Source organism: Corvus hawaiiensis, chromosome 17, assembly GCF_020740725.1.
Source record: "Corvus hawaiiensis isolate bCorHaw1 chromosome 17, bCorHaw1.pri.cur, whole genome shotgun sequence".
Taxonomy (NCBI): domain Eukaryota; kingdom Metazoa; phylum Chordata; class Aves; order Passeriformes; family Corvidae; genus Corvus; species Corvus hawaiiensis.
This window is the reverse complement of record NC_063229.1, coordinates 8,573,133-8,596,818: the sequence shown is the minus strand read 5'-3', so window position 1 is coordinate 8,596,818 and position 23,686 is coordinate 8,573,133. Positions and strand designations below refer to the sequence as shown.

The 23,686-nt window shown below is 46.0% G+C and overlaps 1 protein-coding gene across 1 annotated transcript in view; it reads right to left on the bottom strand.

Moving 5' to 3' along the window:
* The window catches only part of CTNNBL1 (catenin beta like 1), a 47,389-nt gene that overhangs the window by 5,635 nt on the left and 18,068 nt on the right, over positions 1-23,686 (bottom strand). Inside the window, exons 8-14 of the mRNA XM_048321846.1 lie at positions 21,198-21,270; positions 20,869-20,927; positions 20,030-20,178; positions 15,579-15,760; positions 7,199-7,296; positions 6,058-6,138; positions 371-508 (exon numbers count right to left, since the gene is read on the bottom strand). Of these exons, the coding sequence (XP_048177803.1) occupies positions 371-508; positions 6,058-6,138; positions 7,199-7,296; positions 15,579-15,760; positions 20,030-20,178; positions 20,869-20,927; positions 21,198-21,270 (780 nt within the window). The remainder of the gene's footprint in view (positions 1-370; positions 509-6,057; positions 6,139-7,198; positions 7,297-15,578; positions 15,761-20,029; positions 20,179-20,868; positions 20,928-21,197; positions 21,271-23,686) is intronic.

The window sequence follows — 23,686 nt, the reverse complement described above, 5'->3', positions numbered from 1 at the left end:
AGAGATGCAGCATTTTGCACAGATGAAGAAAAGCTGTAGCTGTGCTTTTGTGAGACCTCCCAAGAGCAGGCCGCTTTCCCCTGCTCTCTCAGCAATGGCATCAGCAGGGCCTTTCCATTTCAAACCCTGACCTTGCTCATACAGATTATATGAATGTAGTGACATCAGCTTCTGTCTCCACTAATGCCCTCCTATCTGCTGCAACCTGATGGAGCTGTATGGACACAAGTGCAATAAACAGGAGGTTTCCTCCAAAAAAGGGAATTAGAGACACAATTACTCAACGCAGCAGCATTTGCAAGGATTTAGAGCCTTGTCTGCACCATGAATGGAAACACAGATCATCTGCCAACCTTGTACACAGCTTTACCTGGGGAACGTTGGCATTGCAGATCTCTGCCATGATGTAACAGATGAGCTGCAGCACAAAGAGCCCGGCATCCAGACGACGGAGATAGAATTCATCTTCCATGTCATCGTCTATGATCTCTCCTCGACGCACCATGTCCTGTAAAGCCATGCAAAGGAAAGGTGTGAGGATTCTCTCAGAGCACTTCCTATTAGGAGTGGCAAAATGTTGGTGGAATTTGTGGTTTCTTAAGAACTGTTTTGTTCCCCCAAACGTTATCAGCTATATATTTCTTGCTGAAGGAGTATTTTTAATAATTCATTTAAATTCATAAAACATTTCATTCGGTTTTGAAGAAGTTTTGCCTTTGCTGGTCATGAAGTGTGTCCATCTGCAAGTTAAAATTTTAATTTAAACATACAAATCACATTTCTACATTGAGGGGTGAGAGTGTGTGACTATGGAACAGACCCATGTATCCGTGATTTACAAGTTCTTTGTGAGAATGGAACAAAACCTGCTCTTTTACTGGCCATCTGAGGGTGCTGTTCAGCAGTGCAGAACATGACTCCAGCACACTCAAAGACCTATCTAGCTTCCAGTTTCATAATTGACTGATAGATGAGAAAACACATCTGAAAATCCTGCACAAGGCCAGTTTTTCCATGCCCAGCCAGGCTCTCCCAGCTGTGTTTATAAAGGGTGCTGCCAGGGCAGAGGCAGGCCAGGGTCTTTTAGCCAAAGAGCTCTGACTCCCATGGGAATGATGACCCACCATCCATCCTTCCTCTGTATACATGAGTTTCACCAGTGAGAGCTGCCCAGAGGGAGGCCAGAGGAAGAGAGCAAGAGGCCATTCCATTTCTCCACTCCATTCCATCCCTCATGTCCAGACAGCCCATCTTCTGCAAAACACTGGCAAGAGCTGCCTGGCAGTGAGCTCAGAGCGGCCTCCTCCGAGCTGGCCCCGGGACGTGCCTGCGCTCCATCCTCATGGGGGCTGACGGGCCCAAACAACTGTGCCACGTGTCACCTCCTGCATTTTGGGATTTGTCTTCTGGTTTCGTTCTTAAACAAAGGAAGCAGCTCATCAGCCCAGCGAGCTCGCTGCAGCTCTGTGATTTATTCCGCAGCCGTCTGGCAGGTGGGCGCACGCCGGCGGAGCAATATTTCCTCATTAGAGCCATCACCTGCGAGCGCCCCATACCTGCAACGCTCCACAGGACGCGCCTCCTCAGGCACTCGTGCTCCAGGCACACGCAAGGTCACCGGCACCAAAGCTGACTGAGGCTGCCAAATGTGGCTGTTCTGTCAAGCCAAGCCCTCGCATCTAATGGTGAGCTGAAAGTTTTAGGCACAAGAAGGAAAATGAGCCCTGTGCAACTCTCCCTGGAGGGGGGCAATGGATGCCTCATGGACAGAAATCTGATGGAGTGACTTAGACAGCTGATGCCCACTTCCTCTCGAAAGGGAGAGGAAAGCTCAGGTAGCGAAATACTTCTCCTTTCCTCCTAGAAATCCAGTCTGTCAGTAAAAGAACAAGTTTTAAAGCCAGTGCCTTCTTAATTGTGCCGTCAGATCAACGGCTTTGGCTACACTCAGATGTAACACTTTAGCATCAGATCCTGAAGACTCCAACATATGCATGATAGTCATTTACTCCATGTTCTCAAAATCATGGGCACAGGCATGACTGGGCAAAGCCTGCATGTGAGCTCTTGCCAGTAAATAGAAAAATCCAATTTTGTGCAGGGAGTGACTTCCCTCACCCTACATCCCTGCCAAATGGCTCAAATCTGGTCTCTAAAGCTAAACAATGATGAGTCTGGCTAGCAGGAGAGCTGAATAGTGACTGAATTATCGAAAAAAACATTCAAGAAAGACAACACACTCACTCCTGAACCAGCGCTCACACTATGCACTGCACACAGGCTCACTGGCTGCTCCGCTCAACAGTGCTAAATTCCTGAGCAGAAAAACAACCACAGGCCAGGACTCTGAATCTCCAGAGCAAGAAACAAAGGCCGGGTCTGCTCTGTATTCTGATCCGAGCACGGCGATCACAGGAGCTGGATCCAGGCAGCTGTGGTCTTGATTACACAGCGGCGGCAGCTCTAACAGCCCCTCTCGGCAGAGAAGATTATTCTGTGCCAGTAAATTAAGCAGATATGAATTAGAAGACAAGTACAGTTTTAAGGTGCCTTTTCACAGTCCTTTTTTTTTTTTTTCTTAAAACCACAGCCACCCTTTCAGTGCTAATCTGCCTCCAGTACAGTAGCAAGCAGCCCCCTTCCCACTTGGTCTCTCTTTCAAAGCTGTCAGTCGCTAACCTCCAAATGAGCGCTCAGGTGCCATTTCTAATCTGCCAGCAATATGTACTGAGATGCCCCTTGCTGATGGGAGAAGACAGCAGTAAGATGGGCTTCTGTGAAGCTAAAATGAGCTTCTCTCACACTAATGAGGCAGGACTGACAGGCCTCGAGGTGTCAAGTAGAGACTTCAAGCCTAAAGATGCGATGGATGTGCCCGTGCTGTACCAAAGATCACAATGCTCCACACAGGCAGTGGAGGAGATTTCTGCATCCTCCTCCCTCCTCATCTATCACTCACCGCCCAGCATGCAGTGCACAGCTGGGCAGAGCAAAAGGAATGGGTACTGATCAAGAACAAAGAACACCTCTAGGATCCTGGTTTTACATCCTCACCACGTGGAACAGCGAGGCCAATCCAGGTGGACAGAAATGAGCATGTTCCAAATAGCTGTGCACCAAAACAACCACCACAATGTGTCTCTCACTCTAAGGATGGAGTTTCTCCCCTTACTACTTTCTGTCTGTAACACTGGGGACAGCCGAGGGATGCAAGATATGTTCAGGAGGGGCCTTCAGACCACAGGCTAAAAGCCACGCTCACAGCCATCACGTCCTGCCCTCAGCACAGCTCCAGGCAATTTGGTCTTTCTACACCAATCTGAAAGGATGGGCTGACACAAATCCCCACCTGTTATCCCCACCTGTGGATACCACGCTCATCCTAGGAGTTCCACCTCTTCCTTTCAAGGAATGGAGTGGTTGAACTGTAGCACAATTAGCATGTAATTTGTAAGTCATTATAGCACAAAGTGTCTGGTGAGAATATTTTATTGAATTAACCTGATGAGCATAATTTTCCGTGGAACTATAAAAATATTAAACTATCTCTTGTCACTTCCTACCATCTTTAGAGATCATCAAGGCTATCGCTGCCACCCATAATTATACCTCATTTTAGAGAGAGGTGAAGGCCACAGGATGTTGCACCATTTCCTACAGAAATAATTAAAGAAATTGAGAGGAGAACAAAGTATTTTCATTAACTAAAAACTCTGAGAAAAGTGCTAAGACAGGCATCAGGTGTTGGAGACAACGCTCTCATGGACTTTGCCCCTGGGTTTCACATGGCAATTAGGATAATCACCAAGTTATCACCTCTGAACCCTTCTGAACAGATTTCACTAAAGCAAACAAGAGAAGGGGCTCAGTGACTCCATCCTGTTTCACAGTCTAGATTAGGGTGCAGATTATTACAACTGTTCCTCCTCAAAACAGCTGGCTTCAGAAATTCCTCCCCTCCCTTCCACCCTCAGCTATTCCCCCACCATCACTGCCATGGGCTGAAAAGCAGGGCTATAAACCAGATCACTAAAATAAACCAAGCTAAAAGAAATAAAAAGGAGGAGAACTGCAAGAGCAGGAGCTTCTTATGCCAGCTGCACTACTAAAGATAAAGCACTCAGTCATTCCTTGTGTAATCAGCTTTTCACTCCTTGTAATGCAAGACTTACACCAGAATACTCTGTCCATCAGACTTGGATCTCACTCTTGTCAGCATAGGCTGAACCTGTAAAATCTCATCAAGTATCATTTTTCTACGGGGCAGGGAGAAAAGTGAGCATCTGTATATCAGATTTTTGGGGTACTACGTCCTCTACTGCAAGGGGAAAGTCAAAAGCCCCCCAGTGACAGAGCACAGATTCTGAAGTGTTCATACAATCCACCTCAGTGATTCATGTGCCACAACAAGGAACATTAAAGTGCCCCATAAATCCTGTCACAGCTGGAGAGTGCCATGATGTGACAGACAGAATGATGGCTTTTGCCTGCTTCTGTGTGGGGAAAATGCTTGAGCCACTTCGGATCTCAGGAGACCCTGAGATCTCCCACTGACCATCTGATGATGCTACAAAATAAAGCAAACGATAATTCTCCAAGAGTGTTCCAAGATAGGAATGAACTTCAACACCATATTTCATACATGTTGTACCCAGTATGTTGCACCCATGAGATGCTTCTGCCAAATCCTATTATTAGTTCTAATAGGAGGTAAAGAATTGAGGTCCATTTATTCTGGATACAGGAGGAGAATCTGAGGTTCCTTAGTTTTACTTCTCTTGTGCATTAGTAGACACAAAGGGGTTAATATTATTAATTGAAGAGCTTCCATAAAAGCTTCTTCACACTCAAATTCCCTCCACTCCTGCTTTGTGCTGGATGTTTGCTACAGATGTTCATGTTTGCAGGCTGCTCCAGGGTGTTCCTGGATAAAGGGCACATACCCTCACTCTGCATGTGGTATTTTACGGCTCTGTACAGCAGGCCCAACACGCTACAAGGCTTCAACCAAACAAACATATTCTGGTTTTTGAGTTCTAAAACCCCCACACCGACACATAAAGAATAAATAATTTCTTGCCCTGTTTGAGGAGGAAGGACAGAGCATGGAAGGAAAGCAGGAAAGGGTAAATGCTGTTTTCCTCCAGGCCACCGCTCAGTGGTGATGCTGCCACTGTCCGTATGGAGCCGGAGTGCTGGCAGCAAAAGCAGCTCCATTCATCACTCACTCCTGTGCCTCTTTGAGCAGCAGCAGCGCTCTGCTGCCCTCGGAATGTTTGGCAGTGCCCGGAGAAGCAGCCTTGGCAGTGGGCAGGCAGCTGTTTGTCAGGGCCTGGTGGGGGGCTGCTGCCCGTGGCACGTGGAGCGCGCGGAGCGCGGGACGGCAGCTGCAGCCATTGCTCTCCATCGGTGCTAATCAATCTCACACCCTCCCCAGCACTGATATAGATAATCTTGTGGGAAGCTGGCCAAGCTCACTAACAGCTCTGCAAGCTGCTTCCTGACTCCAGCCGCTCGTTCCCTTTCAAAAGGTCTGTTCCTGCTTCAGTTCCAAGAAAGTGCTGTGCGGTACCAAGGCTCGTGTCACTCACACATTCACTGCTGGTGTGCAGAGAGCACACAGCCCTCGGCTGCACCTCAGCTAACTCATCAACACAGACACTTCCTCGCCGCTGATCACAACTCTACAGACCAGGGTAAGAGGCCTCACACATTATCATGTAATTGTCTCTCTGCATTTCACCTGCTCTCCATCTGCCAAACCAAGCAGGACTGCAGCCAGGTGAAAGTGAAGGCAAATTGAATCACAGACTTAGGTACTTTTAGTAAAACTCACTCTACGAGACAGCCGGAAGCACTTGTAGAGAAATTCTTGGCCCATTTTATCTGAGGTTACCTGGAACTTGGAGAGTGAGGCAATAGGAATTAAGAGGCAACAGCACAGGTATGAGTGCACACCCAAGAATAGTGACTGGCTGAGCCATAAATCCTGTGCAGATGACATGGCTGTGTAGAGGTGTTACAGACATGACCCAGCAAAACTTAAGCAATACATACGTGTTTCTCCCCATCAATCTTCTTATCAGCTGCCTGCATTGCATCCAGGTACTTAAAATACAGTTCCATCAGCCTATCAACCTGCAAGGGCAGAAGAGAGAGATGTAAGCAAGAAAAAAGAACAATGCAATCATCTTTAATCCTTCATGCAATTTTGTTTTCCTCACAGCTTCAGCCTTCACAAAGCAACAGGCAGCTCTGTCCCTCCCAGGAAGCAACGCGTTACAGAAGGAGGGTACAAGTGCTGGTCGGATGAGCATGCTGAGGCTGCAGGCGTCTGGATGTAATCCCATATGGGAACACGGTCCCATCAGTGCCAGATAAAAGGCAGCAAACAGACGTGTGTCCCCAGCTCACTCTCTGTACTGTGGTCCTCCAGGCTCCTGGTTTCCCCAGTGGACTTGTCCTATCTGTGCTGGATGTTCCAGCTCTCCCACTCTCCTCTGAACTGTGTTAGGGCAGCTGAAATCCTATCTAGCAATTATCTACAATTGGTAGAACAGGTTATGAAAAACACCTTTAAAACACACTAATGAGGAATACTAAGGAACCAGTATTTTCCCAGTGGCAGAATTTACAAATCCCTTGGGATCCCTGGTTTGCAAAAGCTGCTATTTCTTTCCTGCAAAGCTTTGATCTATCCACCACCATGTAAATATTTTGGGAAGAATTTCCCAGAGCAAACATCACTAAAGTGAAACATTCTAGGAGAGGAGTGGGGAATGTTAAACGTGTACCACAGCAACTCCTAAACTCTCTGCAAAAGAGCTTCACCACCAGACACACTGGCACATTTCCACGCTGTCCTGATCTCAGAGCCAGCACGATGTAATACTGCATATTGTCTTTTATGGCCAGGTTTCAGCAGAGACACAACCCAGGACAGAATCGCTACTACCATATGCAAGAGCACCAGAAAACAAGAGCGCAGGGGATGTGGAGGCCATGCACTAAATGTCCAGTTTTGCAGTTTGTAAATACAATGTGAATGAGAGAACAAAGGTCTGTGACAGCACAAGTCTCTGCAGGCAGGTATGAGGATGGCTTTTCATAACTCAGCGAGTGCACCAGGCACCCTGCCCTGAGCAAGAACCCTCCCAACCTGGCAGCCCAGAGACTGAGACACACATTCAGCACTCACCTTCTCACTGTCATTCTCTGTGAATTTATTCAGTAACCGTGTCCTCTGCTGCCCTCTCAGGTTTCGCAGAAGGGAGGCCAGGATGGAACAGACATGTTCTAGAAATACAAAATGAAAATTGCATGCTGAGATCAGGAAGAGGAGCTTATTTTCCTCTGTAACATGCCGTTAAATTTACTATTAACACCCCAGCATGTAGCTGTTGATAAGCAGAACCCTGGTTCCTTCCCATCATGGTGAGAGGAGACAGAGCAGTGGTGAGAGCCACAAGCCATGTTTGCAGGGAGCACAGATAGCTCCTCATGCTGGCCCACCCAGTGAGGTCTCCTCCTCCTCTGCCTCAGGGAACCAAAGCAACTTACACAGAGCACAGGTTCCACTCTGGTTTCCTCCCCAGGACGTGCGCCTGCCTGGCGGCACACGCTTTGGGACCCTCCATCACAGCCTAAAGGCACCGCATGCTGCCTTTTGGGCCTAAAGGAGCCCTGGCCAAAGCCAGCACTGTCACCCAAATGACCCTCAGGTCACCAAGGCTAGGACAGCTACTGAAACAAGAGAGCTGTAGAAAGAATAACTGTGCTCCTGCAGAGACTCAAGTGGTATGAGCTAGTAGAAAAATTCTCAAACCAACCACTTTCATTTACAGAAAATCCCATCAATGAATACAAATAGGCCACAACAAACCACAAACGACCAAATAAACATGTTTACAGTCTTCTCAATTGCACTTGGGGGTCATATTTTTCAGCACAAACCAAGGAGGCAAGTAAAAAGTCAAGGCTGCAAGCGCACAGGAGACACCTGTGTCAATGTCCCACCACTCTGAGAGGTGACTGAGCCACTCGCCTTGAGCCCAAGCACAGCAGTGCAAAGCAAAGGAGAAGGGCTTGAGTCTCCTTCCCTTTCCAAACCAGTCAGTACTACTTCCCACCTGCAGGTCTGCTTTAAACACAGACCTGGTGTAGACCACCTAGCTTCTCCAAGATGACTTCATTGTAATCTTGCTGATTAAGACTGATGAAGATTAACGGCCAGAAACACTTCCTCACTCATGGTGGTGGGGAGCAATGGGGCCTCAAGATTTGGTATTTTCTGAGGGGGAAACGGCGTGCAGAGGAGCGGGATCACCACCTTATTGCTGTCACACCATGCACTTCCCCAGCACTGCCTAGCCTGAATCCAGGAGCAGCCTTGATCCATCAGTCCAGCACAAAGAATGAGCAACACCGCTGTGTTTGCTAGGAGCTCCTGCTCCCACTGCCTGGGCCCTGGAAGGTGAAGGCACACAGGCTGCCTGGCCAGGGTGTCTGTGCTCCCTGCTGCACGGATTATCTGCATCCTGCACAAGGGCAGCACGAGGAGAGGCTGCACAGGCGCGCGCACCCCCCCCCCATTTCATTAGCTGCTTATAAATAGAGCTTCCTTTTCGAAACAGATTTCTGCCTGAGGTGGTGTCAATTTTTCATGTTCCAAGGAGATTGGGAGCGCTGCCGGCAGGAGGAGCAGGCAGATAACAGGTTTATCGGGTGGCCGCACCGTGTGGCTGCTCCGTCATTCCGACAGGCTAACGGGGGTGAAGGATGGCTCCGGGGGTGTCAGCGCACGCTCTCACTGCACAGAAACTGTTACTCCACAAAAAGCGACGCCAAATTAAGTGTTGACATTAAAAGTATTGTTAAAACCTTCCAGTTCTTGCAAGATCCCATTTTCTTAAGGTGAAAGAAATTCAATAAAATGAAGATTTTTTTTTTCCCCCATATATGCCAACATATGCTCTGCTGGTTTAGGAAGAAGCCAGCATTCTGTATATGTCACACTATTTTTTTCCCCAACCTTTTTTAGGAAGTGTTGACGCAGCATTTTAGTAGCAGTATTCTCACCAATGATCTATCTTCATTGCTTTTTTCCAATATTCCTTTACTAGGAAATGTATTTTAGCCATCATTTTTGCTTTGGTGGTCATATGCAGATATTTATCCATTTTATCAATAAAATCTTTAAAACTACTGACAAGTCTAAAGGAGCTGACACAGAGGTTTTGAGAACAAGGTTATTCTTTCAACATCACTGCAGAAAATCCAGGAAATATTTAGTTGCCTAGTCAAAATGTTCAAATAAATATTTTACAGAGATATTTCTGAACTATCTAAACTGGTTTCTTATCAGCTTCCTGAAAAATAATGCACTAGTGTGTTTTATGTCACACCTCAAAATCAAGGTTATGCCATAATGCAAGTCCTGGCCCAATAAATACCAACATCCATGGGCAAGGACACTGGCCAAAATGAGGGCAAAGCTTGATGGGATGAGAGGCTGAATCCATGATTCAGTGGATTAAAGTGTTTGCACAGCCATGGGAAGGGAGAAACGCTAACCTTGGGGTGCAGGGTCCCAAGGATGGGGTCTCACCACTTTCCCATGGACTGACCCAATCTCCATCTCACATATGCAACACTTTAAAAGCTTTAATCACAATATTTGCTCAGGGTCAGATCTCCTTTGGGAAATGGTGAGTAGCTGATGCTGCTCTGAGCCCCCAGAATGCAGAACCTGCAGCTGCCTGGCTTTAATCTCAGTGCAGAGGCCGAGAGCTGTGCACTGCCCCGGGGTGAAGCCACAGGCAGCTTCTCTGCTACGGAATATTCTGGGACCTTCTCCATAAGGATGTAAGACTCAGCCAAAGTCCACATCACCTGCACAAAGCACATCACTTCCAAGGAGGACACAGACAAGGCCAGAGGCAGAGGTTGCAGCCGAGCCTCCTTTCAAAGAATGACTAAATGTGATTCCTTTGAGAAGCAAACAGCAAACCGAGCCGCGCTCAGCACCACAGAAGTAACAGGTACCAGCTGGCAGCTACTATGCATCAAGAACAACCTTTTTCATGCAAACATCCCAAAATCCTCTAAATTCATGGATGTGGGAAGATTGGAGGCTTCTCTCTCTCTCATCTGCCAGTATCACTGCTGCTGCCCCATGGCCAGCTCCCCACAATCCCAATCCTGCAGGGCACCATGCCAGACACATCCCTGGCTCTAGGAGGTCGTATCCCGTGTGCTTCCCGCAGCAGCACCAGGGTCCTGCTTAGCTCAGGATCATCTCAAGCTCTCAGGAGCCTTTCCCTCTCCAGACAGGCACAGAGACTTCAGCATGCAAGCAGTGTTTAAAACACCCTAATTAGATCGATCTTGACTTCAGCTCGGTGTGTTGGAATACAGATTAATCTATTCCATGCCTGGCACTGGCAGCTGCAACAGCAGGAGGTCCTGTCAAATCAAGCTGTAACATTACACTCCTCTGCCTTTATTATCCCCAACCCCACTTTTTTTTTCTTTTTACATCTCATTATAATGGACATCTGCCTGGCAGGGGAGGAAGCTCCACAGTGAGGAAGAGGAGGCAAGCATAATCCTGCAGGAAGGGGACAGCAGGCAGTTCTGGATGCCAGGGACAGCAGCCCGTTGGAGTCCAAGGAGGATGAGCTGGTGAACCCAGCAGCACACATTTAAGAGCCTTCTGTCTTGCAAAGAACGCTTAAGACAAATTGTAGTTTCTAATTAGAAGCAGGAAAATACTAGAAAAAAGCAAGCCAGTTCTTTGAGATACTTCTACCCCTCCTACACACACAACTCTGGCTTCATGGATGCTGGGAAACCTGGATGAAGCCACTGGCCCATCCCAGTATTATAGGTGACACTGGGACATGCTATTCCAATGGTGTAGATAACCTGACTTGCTTTCATGTGCATTAATAATCTGCATTTCAGAAAAGTAACCCACTCAAGTATCACTGCATTTTGCCAAGAAAAATTTTATCTTAAAACACTGATACAAGCAAGAAACACCAATTTTATGGATGGGTGAAGGGGGGCCTGGGAGGATTGGAAAAGCTCCACATGCAACAGCCCCGGTAAGCTGGATCCAGCCATCAAGCTGAACGTAAAACAAAATTCTTTCTATTGACTGAGAAAGTTTATTTTTCTGATGTTCTTGCAACAGAGCACACTCACTTTAATTGAGATAAATTTAACTCTGTTCTCAGCATCATGGCTCACTCAAATCACAGGTTCCTGTCGGATGGTGATGGTGAAATAACAAATTGGCATAACAAAGCTCTGTTTAAACAGACTGATGCCTTTGCCGGGTGCTCACTCCTCAAGACCACTGGCTGGCAGAGGGTGCTCAGTTAATACCGATAACTCCTTATCAGGCCATGTTTCTGCTGCTGCCTTTTCACTTCCCCATGCCCAGGGAACCTGGTTCTGCAGCAGACATTCATTCCAAGGGCACTGCTGCCTTTAGTGCACATCACAAAGGAGTAAAAGTGTATTTACTAAGAAATGGGTTTTGTTGTTGTTTCTAAAGGTAAGGTATAGCTGAGGATCTCCAAAAGAGGCTTCATTATTGATAGAGGGCAAACAACCAAAACACCCCAGCAATAGGAATTCTCCTTTGGAAATTGGCTGAACTAATTCTCAGGTTATCAAATTAAGCATTCCTAACTAAAACTGACATCTAAGACAAGAGAAGGCATTTAAATGAAGATGGATTGGACAAACATTCTTTTATAGTTCATTACACTCTCCAAGTGAGCAAAACTCGGCTGCAAATAACCATCCTGAGAAAGAGCAGGAGGATATACAGCCTGTCGAGCCAGCTATGATTGCTTCACTACAGACTCTCTAATTTAGGAGGAATTTGTGTTTTCTCCGTTTTTAGCTCACTGAGACTGCTCAAGAATTTCAAGCCAGCATCCAACACTGTGACTCGACTGTGCTGAAAGCCACTGCACCCTCATGGACAGGGATGACACCCTGATCCTCGGCTCTGCAACAGGAAGGTTTTGGGAATGCAGATAATCATACAGTACCCCCCACATTTCAGAAGTCACAACACTGAAGTGTTATTTAAAATCTTACCCTCTATTTATGTCAAGAACCACCCAGAGCCAGATTCCTGTCCGTCCCCTGCAATCACAGACACTAAAGGGACGCCGCTGTTCAACCTGCTCACAACACCCAACCACGACATAGCACCCCCTACACAGCCAGGCTGGTTCTCCTTCTGGCTGTCCAACGCAGCTGGGCACTCACACGAGTATTGCGACCCCACAGACATAGGAAAACTCTGAGCCATTTCTGTCTTCAGCTGCAAAATATTTCTCGTTTGAGTTGCTTCACTGCCTCAGAAAAAGGGAAATTGCTTCCAACGAGTTTTTTCTCCCAAACCTAATATCCTAATATAATGATCTGTACAAACACAGGCAAAATTCAAGTGTAGATAATGCGCACTCAGTTAGACACCACAGGCCCAATCTTCAGGCTCAGATCATCCATAAAGATGGTTAAGAAATTTTCTCTTTCTTTTTTCCTAATTACATAGTGTACATAAAGCATAAATACGTGCAGTTTGGATTTAAATTGTTCACAGGCTCCCTAGAGTAAAATAATTTTTAAACACTGACAGTGTTTAAAATGTAGCTAACCAGCACTGACACCTTTATGCTAGCATTTAGAAAGGACGAAATACATTACAGAGAAGTTACTTATATCAAATTTAATTTGGATTATAAATTTCTGCAATAAATAAATGCTCAGCAAGTCACGTTGAGATTTTTTTTCACCAAGGTATTATTTTGTCACATTCGGAACATCGCCTTAGAGACAATAAAACAAACATGGTTTTATAGACTATCTCTTATGTAAATAGCAACACTGCTATAAAATAAAGACAAGGGGATATTTTCCTACAACCATCACATACATACAGAAGATTTGGTGCTCTAGAGATTGAGCACTGGATGTCCTGGGAGAGGTGAAGCACCTGGAGCCAACAGCAGGTGCCAGGATCCCGAGCCTGGTGGCACTTCAGCCACTGCAGACAAAGGGACAGAGGGACAGGCAGAGCTGTTTGGTACCTCACCCAGTGCTGGGGCATTTTAGCAAGGCTGGTTTTTAGGCAGCTGTAATTAGGCCCCAGGTTTCAGAGTCCACAGAGGATTTCGTGCTTTACAGCACAGTCTGGGGTGCCCACCCCGACAGCAGCACCCCAGCAGCAACGCAGAGAAGGCAAGCACAGCCCAGCTCCTCAGAGCTGCTTTAAATAAATACTGATGCCACTGCTGCAAAGCCATTCCAGAGAATCCTTTAAAGGAATCTCTTCCTCCATTTGGCATACACATGAAAGCTCTCCCAATAGAAGATTGTTCTAATTAATTTTTAAAAAAACAGATTGAACACAGGATAAAGTTTTTATGAGAAAAGATGACAAGACCAGACTGAACAGTAGCGTTCTTTTTGATCAATAAACAGAGATAAGCAACAAGCAGTGTGTTCCTAGGACCAGAACAGCACAGAGGGAACCAGTTCCATCACGCTACACCTGCACCATTTCCCTTAAAGCCAGAGGCACCCAGGAGCTTGTGCCATGCTCCCCCCAAGGAGCAACTACTGCATGGTTGGGGCAACACTCAGCAGAGCAAAAGCACACACAGTGCTGCTTACACTGTGTCAGGACCACGGCGTGACAGGCCCCAGGGAACCCTGCTGAACATCTCTATTACCTCCTGTCATTAGAAATTCAGTAACTCACCTGCCCAGTGATGCAAAACAAAGAAAATTGGACTTACTACCACAGCCTTTTAGGGAGAGTTTATTTTAATAGAACTGATTTCTGGACTCATCTTAATGTTCTCCATTTCTTTTGCATGTTAATGAGACAGAAGTGTGATACAAAGCCAGTTTGCACGGATCACTCCATTTTCCTGAGGGCAGATTGGCTTTTCACACTATCACAGAAATAGGCAGGAACTGACCCTGTCAGGGCTTTCCAGACTAATCCTCACAGCAGCCAGGACTGCACACAGGTATCAACTGCAGACTCCAGAAGAAGCAGATGAGACAGAGATTAGCTCACTTTCCAAAACTGAAAAATTAAGTCAATGGCATGAGCTACGGACTCAGATCTCTACCCAGAATCTCCTATTCCCACTGAAGCTTTCTCTCAGTAAGAAGAATTAAACAAACCTCACTTTCACACTGCAAATGAAAATTTCAAAACATCCCCTAAATCCATCGAAGCACAACTACGTATTTTATTAGATAATTCTGCAATTTTATTACATAACCTACAGAAACCAAACCTGTCCCTGCAAGTCCATTACATAAACCCCAGACCACACGACAGCATTTCCCCCCTCACTATTATCTACCCAAGACAAACAACACAAGGCAGATAAAGTGACCAGAACTGGCAGCTGGTGTGTGAACTGCTCTGGGGCTGGTTGACAGGTGAGCCCCTGCTCTCCACCTGTGCCACAAAAGCAGCCACTGCCACACATATGCCCAGCCCATGCCACTGCCCATTCCTTGTCCTCAGGAGGGAGGACAAACAGGTGCCCAGGGAGTTGTCCCCAGTTCAGCAGCTCTGCCAGAGAAAGGAGCTGCTCAGTCCCAGCTGGTGCCTTAGCCAGCACCCAGAGAGCTCTGAAGGAACAGCACCTCCCTCCTGGGCTTGGGAGAACACCTGAGTCCCACCTAAGCTGCCAGGACAGTCCCAAAGCAGGGGATTTGGGTTTAGAGCTTCCATGTTGTTGCTGTTTCCTTCCACTTTCACTTGGTTTGCTGCAAGAGTTCAGGATAGATCCTAGGTGTGTCTGAGACCCACTCACACCTCTTCAGCTTTTGACAATATTCACCCTCTGTAGAACTGAGCTGAGCAATCAATTGGCACAAAACCTTAAGCATCACTGGCAGTATTTAAAGTTTCTTCCAAGACAGTCAATGACCAATAAAATGGGAAAGGCAATGTTGCCAGGAGCAGGAGGGACTGACCACTCAGCTCAGCATAAGGTCCCACAGTAATCGCAGTTTTATTCCACAGCAGATCTCTGTTAAAGCAGAGTTTTCCAGGGTAGAGAGTTAAAAAATATAAAAAGAAAAAAAGCGCAACTTCAAAAGCAATGCAGTTTATTTCTGCAATGCCTGATGTTCATCCAGTCACACTTCAGTGCTCAGAGCCATGAAAACACTGCTTTTGAGGTGACATTTGTAGTTGCCTCATTACTCTTTTCAAAAGAGTTTTGCATCAGAGTAAGAGCTTCAAACAACAGACTCTACAGGAGTAAAATAACTTATTAACAGCACATGAAATGGGATCGCCAGGAGCTGCTGATACCAAAACAAGCAGGACAAACGTGCCCTCAACAGCCAGCTAGCTGTGACAGGGAGCAGCAGGCTGGACACCCAGACCTGAAAGCTGCAGGAGGAGCCCTAAGAAGATGGGTGCTGTGCCTTTCCCTCCTCCCTGCAGGTACTTTTCAGACATTGGCTGTCCATTCACTCCCTCCATGGCAATAAGAAGGATCTGGAAGCACATCTACCTTCATGTTCTTTTTCAGTTGTTCCAACTTTCTTTATCTTTCTGGGTGATTTCATGAAGAGAGGGAAGATGGTTCTCAGCCCAAGGATGTCCACAAACTTGTGACAGTTGTCTGTGCCCTCTGGTCCGATCATGGCGTGGTCCAGCACCTTCAGGGCACTGCTGCGGGAGATCTTCTTCTCTCTGCGAAAACAAAGAGGCAAATTAAATTGTATAGGGACATGAGGAGCTTTGGAGCACCCTACTTTAAAGAGACAAGGGAAAGGAACACGGCAAGGAAAAGATGAAGAGTCCGAGCACAAGCTCTAAGCAAGATTTTTCTTCTAGAAGGCAAAACATTGTATCAATAATAACTCTTTTCAAAACTGTGGCTGAGAATATTGTCTTGGTTATTTCTTTTTTAATGTCTTTTATCTCTTTTTATTTTCTATTTTTATTTCATTTTATGTATTTTATTGTCATGGTTTTATTTTCTTATTTCTTGGCTACTGAAGAAGGTATTTCTTCACTCCTTTACAAACACTGGCACAAAACAGAAGGGAAGGCTGGGTTGGATATAAAAGGCAAACACTATCACACCAAAAAGATCAGGATTTAGATCTAACAATAGTTTAATTTAATAAAGGAGTAAATTTGGTGAACATAGCTGTGTCAGCTATAATGAAACCCCATCACCAGGAACCACACAATGGAAGGAGGCAGACAGACTCTGGGCTCTTCTGCTTTAATGCCAGTTCAGAATGTTGGTGGCAGTAACTCACACCAGTAACACAGGGATGCCCTGAAAATGATCCTCAAAGCTCCCAGAGAGCTGTGGAAAACAACTTCCCTGCAGAGACCCAACTTCATGAGCCCCTAACATCATGCAAACTAAAACACCCACACATGAACACCCCAGCCTGAAAGAAAGTGACCCTGCCCAGTGCAGCCACAGGCACTTTCAACCCCAAGGTGGGAGGGCACCGTGTGGAGCTGGACTGAGTTCCCCCAACCAGCCAAGGGCTGTGCAGGAGGGTGGTTTGGCACCCCCACACCCCCACTACAGAGAGCTAAAAATAAAGTACTCCTTAGGCCAGATGACACCAGAAATGTTTTCAGGGGAAGTAATTGCATATTGATCAGCATTTAGGAAGGCTGCGCAGGGCTGAGCTCTGGAATATTCATTGGGTTTAAGTTCAGGCTTTTAGAGATCAATAGCTGCTTGCCTGGACTGTCTGGAGTTGATTTTATTTAAAATATTTATTCTGCCAGAGGGCAAGTAGTTTATCTTAGTCTCATCTGTGCTTATTGAGGGAACTTTTAGCTGAACACTAATTCACATACAAGCAAACGTAAGAATCACCAAATGGGGAGGGGCCTCAGTGTTCATGGGAACTCTGAATTATAACTTTATTCACTGACCATTGTTTTCCTCCTTTTAACACCTTTCCATCTGAGACACTTCTTTTGGTGCACCTATTATTTCAAAAAGAAGAGGTGCTGACATTATTTGGACTTTCCACATTAGCAGAATATAGCCTCTAACTTTCCAAAATACCAGTAAAAGCAGAACACTAGACTTCCTGGGAAAGTGTGCATAAAATGGTTCCGTTTAATTAACCAGAAGATTTAGTAAAGAGACAGTTCGTGTTTCTAGGGGTCATTAGGAACAGCAGGACAAGAAAACATAAAAAGATTTTAAGAATCATAAAAAAATATACCCTGAAATAGCCGCAGAAAAGCTTCAGGGAGCCATATGGAGTTGTCTGTTTTCACCTTGTTTTGCTGTACAGGAAACAAAAGCTTTTCTTGAGGGTCAAGAGAAGTCCCAGCATAGCTGCAGGACAGAACACTGTGCAGCCCAAGTGATGCAGGTCCCCGTGAGCTCCCTGGACTGTTATTTGTCTCTGTGCATACACATGCTCCTCAGTTCATGGCTGGGAAAGCCACACAACATTTTCCCTGAGCAAGAGAGAATCTCCCTGACGCATCCCTCGGGAGCGGCGTGGCTGAATCTCCTCAAACCCAACACAGCTCTACAGCCAAAGCAATAAGCTGCCTGTCAGTGTGCACCAGGCAGCTGACAGGACAAGCCTGTTTTCCTCTATTTTGACTAAACTGCAGTTAGGTTACTAAGGCAAGACTGAGGGATTGAGCACTAAAAAGTACTTCCTGACCTAAAAAGAAAGTTTAGTTTAATTCTACGGGACCCTTCTAAACTTTCCGCTGGTGGCTACTTCCTTGATAAACCATCTTGTTTTTTATAAAGATGCTACATAAATATAATAATTAAATAATTATATATAGCCTTGCTCTCATTCTGCTTCCAAATTTCCTCTTTCACTCCTGCTGTCACTGGCTTCATCCCTCTCAACCTGCTCTTCTCCCAGAACCTCTGCTCATCTCCCATGTACCTGCTTGGTGAAGCCCCAATTCCTTCAGGGCCAACTGCAAGTCCCAGATCACAGCATGAGTCCAGGACCAGTCTGGCCATGGAAATGCACATGAGGCACATCAGCCACATCAGGCTCAGTTTCAGGCATTACCACTGGCTCCCTATAAACCAGAAGTTCACACGATACAACATCGCCTTTTGCTGTTGGCCACACATTTTAAGGCTCAGCACAACAGAAACCATCCTGTTCTCATGACTATCTGTAGGAATAGCACGAGCACATGAAATACTCATCGAAAGCTGCTGCAGCTCTCTGCAGGTCTGTGTGCACACAACCATCAATAATGGAACGACGTGGCTGGATGGATCAGGCAGCACCAGACAGAGAATGCCGTGTTCCCTACGACAGTAATGGAGATTCAAGCCTGATATCTTTATTCTCACACAGCTTATCTATCTCACATCATGTCAATACACGTTCAACTTTGCCTATTTGTCCTTTCATCTGCACAGGCTGTGGTACAGTGATTAAACACCTCCAAAGTAAAACCAAAAAATAACAGATCTCTTCCCCCAGCCTTCAGAGGATACCAACAGGAGAGAAAAATATTCTGCCTTGTTTGTGGGCAAGGTGGCAAATCACAACTGAATGGCACGTCTGTTCTCTGCTATTTATCATGAAGGTATCAAGAAGATACAGGTGTGCAGCTCCAAATCACAGCTATCCACATTCACTCCCTATTTACAACAACAGATTGTTGTCACCTAAGTCCCTCTGTCCAAGAAAAACTGAGCACCTATGAGAGCTTCTAGGCACTCAAACTAGATTAGAAAAGTTAAAAAACATATAAAATAATCAGCTGTCAGTATAGTACATGCCTGAGGACAGTAGTGACAGAAGCTTATAGAACAAATTCTGTGAATTGTTAGGTTTTTTCCCACAATCACTTTACCAATCCCACTCAAACTGCAGAATCCACAGATTGAGGCCTTGGAAATGCTGTCCATCAGGCAGAGTTGCTGCTCACAGATCCATCACACTCTGTCCCTCCCACCCCTTTTGCAACTACTGTGGGGGGCAAAATGCAGCCAAGGAGAAATTTTCCTCTTGTCATAATTTTCCAGCTCAGATCCTGGTGCAGAGAGTGGTAAACAGTAGAGTCAAAAAATGGGTAAAAAGCTCTTAAAAATCCAAACACTGAGACCCACCCACATGGCACAAGAACTCCAACTAATTAGTTCTGCAAGGCTGGTTTAGCAGCTTAGGACTCCAGGCAGAGGGAGGCCTCCCTCCCGTTCTTAGTTTTAGAGCTTTTCCTTAATTAGCCTCAAGAAAACCCAGCGTTCCTATTTGAATAATCCACGTTGGGTTATTTATTCAGTTCCCTGCTGCCGCACATTCCCCAGCCCTGAGCTGCAGGAGCTCAGCATTCCTGGCTGGTGTTTGCTAACCCGTCAGCACACAGCCTGGCACGCTGGGGACAGCCAGACAGAGCCCGCTGTGCCCTCCCGCAGCTCTGGGGAGCCAGACAGCCCAGCAGACACAACTCGGTGCCAGGCCAGCAAGGAAAAGTGAAGAGAGAGCAGAGAAGCCTCAGAAGTTCAGGGTGTGACAAAGCACAGCACAAGAAATGCAAACTTATGCCCCATTCACAAAAGTAATTTTTGTATCAGCATCCACAAAAATTCAGCAGCTCAGAGGCTACACAACACAGTGGAGTGTGAACTGGGGAACAAAAGGAAAAACGTTTTCACAAGGGACATCCAAAGGTCCTCTCCTGCCCTCACAGAGGTCATTTAAAACCTTAGAGGGTTAGTGACCTGACCTACAGCATTCTCTCTAGATGAAACATCTGCACTGCCACTTTCCAGCAGCCAACGAAGGAAACGAAGTCAAAGACAAAAAGTGGAGATTCCATGCCTGAGAAGGTCCAAATTACTTACCTGCTGGAAAAAAATCAAGAGAAGACAGACAGATGTCCTAACACAGAAATTTTAAAATAAAACCATAAATATCTAGTCAGAGTAGGTGTTGGCACATCAAAAGCAGGAGGGAAATCACAATATTAATGGAGTACCTTAGCATCAGGTTCATCAGCTGCAGACCCTCACCCTTCAGGAAGCGATCACGATTGGAGCTGAGCATTAGGCAGGAGCAAAGGGAGTCAAACAGGTTCTCCATCATTTCCTGTTCCTCTGCTGTACTTGGATTGTGCCGTTTAAACACCTGAATGACAAACAAAGCAAAATTACCTCCAAAGGTTGGGCTGTGCTGTTGCAGAACACATGCAAAGAGTTTGTATCAAAAGCTCCAGCACTGACAGGTGTCAGGCAGTGATCACACAGGTCACTGCTGCATCCTCTCTGTAGCTGCTACCCTTTGCTGCCCTGACTGTGCACCCACAAATGTGCAGCAGCCTGGTGCAGGATTTAAAGGATAATACACAGGCCTCCTAATACACAAGGGGAAGGGCAAATTCACACTCAGGTATGTGGATAAGCTGATTGCCAGAGAATTCCTTTACAATTCATACCTGAGGGTGCTGCAGGCAGCACTACCTGAAGAAATACAGGTGAGCTATGAACACATTACCTTCAGCCAGCTCAAACATGGGCAGCCCTGTGCTTGGAGTAGAGCACGCTGAAGATGGACCAATTCCAACCTTGCCTATCTCCTACTTGCCATGAAATGATAATGTAATAATTTAACTTCCGTGTACCTCAGCATTACCATCTTTACAAAAGGGATTAATCTCAGTGACCATGGATGACACACCCCATGGAAGGTATTTGGGGACTATGCTTCACCAAATATGAAGCACTTTTAGGATAGCACCTGCACCCCAGGTATTTTCCACTCCTCCCACCCAGCCCAGCAGTCTCCTGATGGAAGAGAGGGCGTGTGGGAATTACTCACAGATAACTGCTGAAGCAGCACATCGATCCCATCCAGCTCCCCAAGCAATTCTCTGTTGTCTAGACGGAGGTGGGGGGAAAGGGGAAAAGAGAGAGAAAAATGAAGCTAACTGTCAGATTTTACAGCCATCTAACACTGATACATCAGCAAACAAAATCAATACAGCTTGACAGAGCACAAAAGCTGCAGAGAAAGAGGGTGGAGGCGAGGGAGCACATGGGGGAGAGCAAAGCGAGCAAAGGGGAGCTGGAGGCAGAAAAGGGCTGCTGTGATCTGAGAGAAGCCTGGATTCTGCCCTCACTGACAGAGACAAGGCAGGCATGGCTCACCATCATTATTCTGGAGCAGAATCGCCAGCACTTCACTGCAGTACAGCTTGTTGGCATCAAAAGGCATCTTAGCCTGTGGGGGAAGGAACAAGAGACCCATCAGGGCATGGCCCTCAGCATCTCACTGATTTGAAGAACACATTAATCAAATCACCAAATGTATGAGCAGCACTTAAAATAAAACACAACTGCAGTAATTCTGCAGTTTTCCTCAGTGACAGAACAGTAACAATTCTGATTCAGGGGTGATGGGAGATGCATGTGGGCTCATGCAAACATGCAGAAGCTCCACCGTGACCCTTCACGCGGCCCTACATCTGTAGGTTTGGTCAACTTGGCTCAAAACCCCTAAAACAGTCTCCAGTTGTTTGCCACACAGAATCTCTTTCCTGTGATTATTTTCCACAATGTTATGTGGGTGCATGGCACTTATCCCTGTCTGGAAATCTGTGCCTGTCAGCAAAACCAGAATTTCAGAACATACATCACAGTAACATTGAATAGTAACTGCCAGAGTTTCGTAGAGAATCAGAGTGTCACAGTCAGAAGAATGTGAGATGGGTTTTGTCTGCACAATCACATAACTTCCTTTTCAGATATTCCCTCCATCCTCAAATATGCTAAAGAAGTCACAATGAAACCAAAATGCTGAATTTGAAAACCCCCCCCCCCAAAAAAAAAATCCAAAACCCTAGAGTGGATTCTGAACTGGATCCAATGTTTTTGCATGCTGCCAAAGCTGCTTCATCTACAAAAACAGACTGAACATTAACCAATCAGATAATAACGGAACCTGGTTTACTGAGGGATTCATAAAATAAAACAAATTTAAAAATCATCAGTTACCAGCTATTTATACTCCACTGGCTCAAGAAGGGAAAAAGCAGAAGTCCTAGGCTTAAAACATAGCATTTGTCACCCAGTTTTTTCCCCAAACACACAACTCCCTGCAGCATGGTGGACAGTCCTGCCTGCGCGGGGCTGCTGGGCCAATCATCCCACCCTGCTGCCATGGAATAGAGCATGGTGTGCAAGCACCATGCAACACACGGAAACATGAAAAGCAGGAAGACCCCAAATGCCACCAAGTATTGACTTTAAATAAAGCTTTTCAGTCCAAACGATCCCCAACCACTCTGCAGAGGACAGTATTTACAGCAGCCAGGGGAAACCTCCAAGTAGACCGTGGAGGAGAGGGGCAAGTGCTGGGTGCTGTACAGCCCTGCCAGCTTCTGCCATGGGGTGACCAACTGCTGCCCTGCAAATCTTGGGAAACAACATTCTGATCCCCCAAGACTGCACACATTGTCAAACCCTGCTTATGTTTGCAGAATAGAGCTATGAGATCTCCATCTGAGGCAGCTCTGACAGTCACAATACAATTAATTATAAGACCTGAAATGTCGTCAGGAAACAAATTCATCTACTGTGCTGTGTGCCAGATGTCCTCATCACTGCCCAGACAGAACCCTGATCTTAAAACTTATCCCACAGACATTCCACAGCAGCTCTACTCAGCTGCTGAGATCCTGGGTTAATCCCAAACACCACTGTCAGGGTGAGAGATTCAAGACCAAGTACTGCCAAGAGCCAAAGTACCTGAAGAGGGGTTCATTAGCTCCCCACAACCCTGTGCAGGCAAGAGAAAGCCCTGTCTGATCCCACATCCCAAACCCAGGGATAACACAGCCAGGAACACAACAGACACACCCTGCACAAGCTTGGAATGCCATTGAGCATTCATGTTCTGTGGCACCAAGCAGGGGAATCCTAGTTGGAATTATTTTGCTTTCCCAAGTTTCTCAGTCTTTCAGCTGCCACAGCAATTCCAAGGCAGGCAGCAGTACCTACCTGCCAAGACTAAAATTAACTTCACTTTTTCTTTTTAAGCAAAGGACATAATTATGTTACTACCTGGAGTGAGAAATTACATATTACTTCTGCTAACAAGGATGTGAAGTGCACAGAGGGGTACCTGCACTTTCACAGCTGATGGAGAATTTCTGGAACTCGGGGGCTTTCTAATCATGCAGACATTTAAGCATGGAAGTGCTAATGCCTTACTGACAGGTTAGAGAACAGCCAGAATTTCTTTGCTATATTTCCTTTACTATTTCTGTGAGACAGCTGAACTATCCATTCCTTTTCTACAGCATTTTCCAGTGAATGTTTAGGCATCTTTTCACACAAGGCTGACTTAAACTGTGTAACTCACTGCCACAGGATGCAGTGTATGAAAAGCAGCTTTTAATTTAAAAGGCACTTAGTTGAGTTCAAAGCAAAAGCTGCCCCCAGCAGCATTTAAACACAGACATCACTTAAAACTCAAAAAAGTGTTAGAAACATGGGAAGCAAAGGCCATTAAATGGTTAATATTATTGCCCTCTCTCACTGGTCAGCTTTTATAGTCCTACAGATCTCACACATAGAAATACAACATATGGAAATCCAACACACATGAATCATATGAAAAGATTAAAGAGAATTTC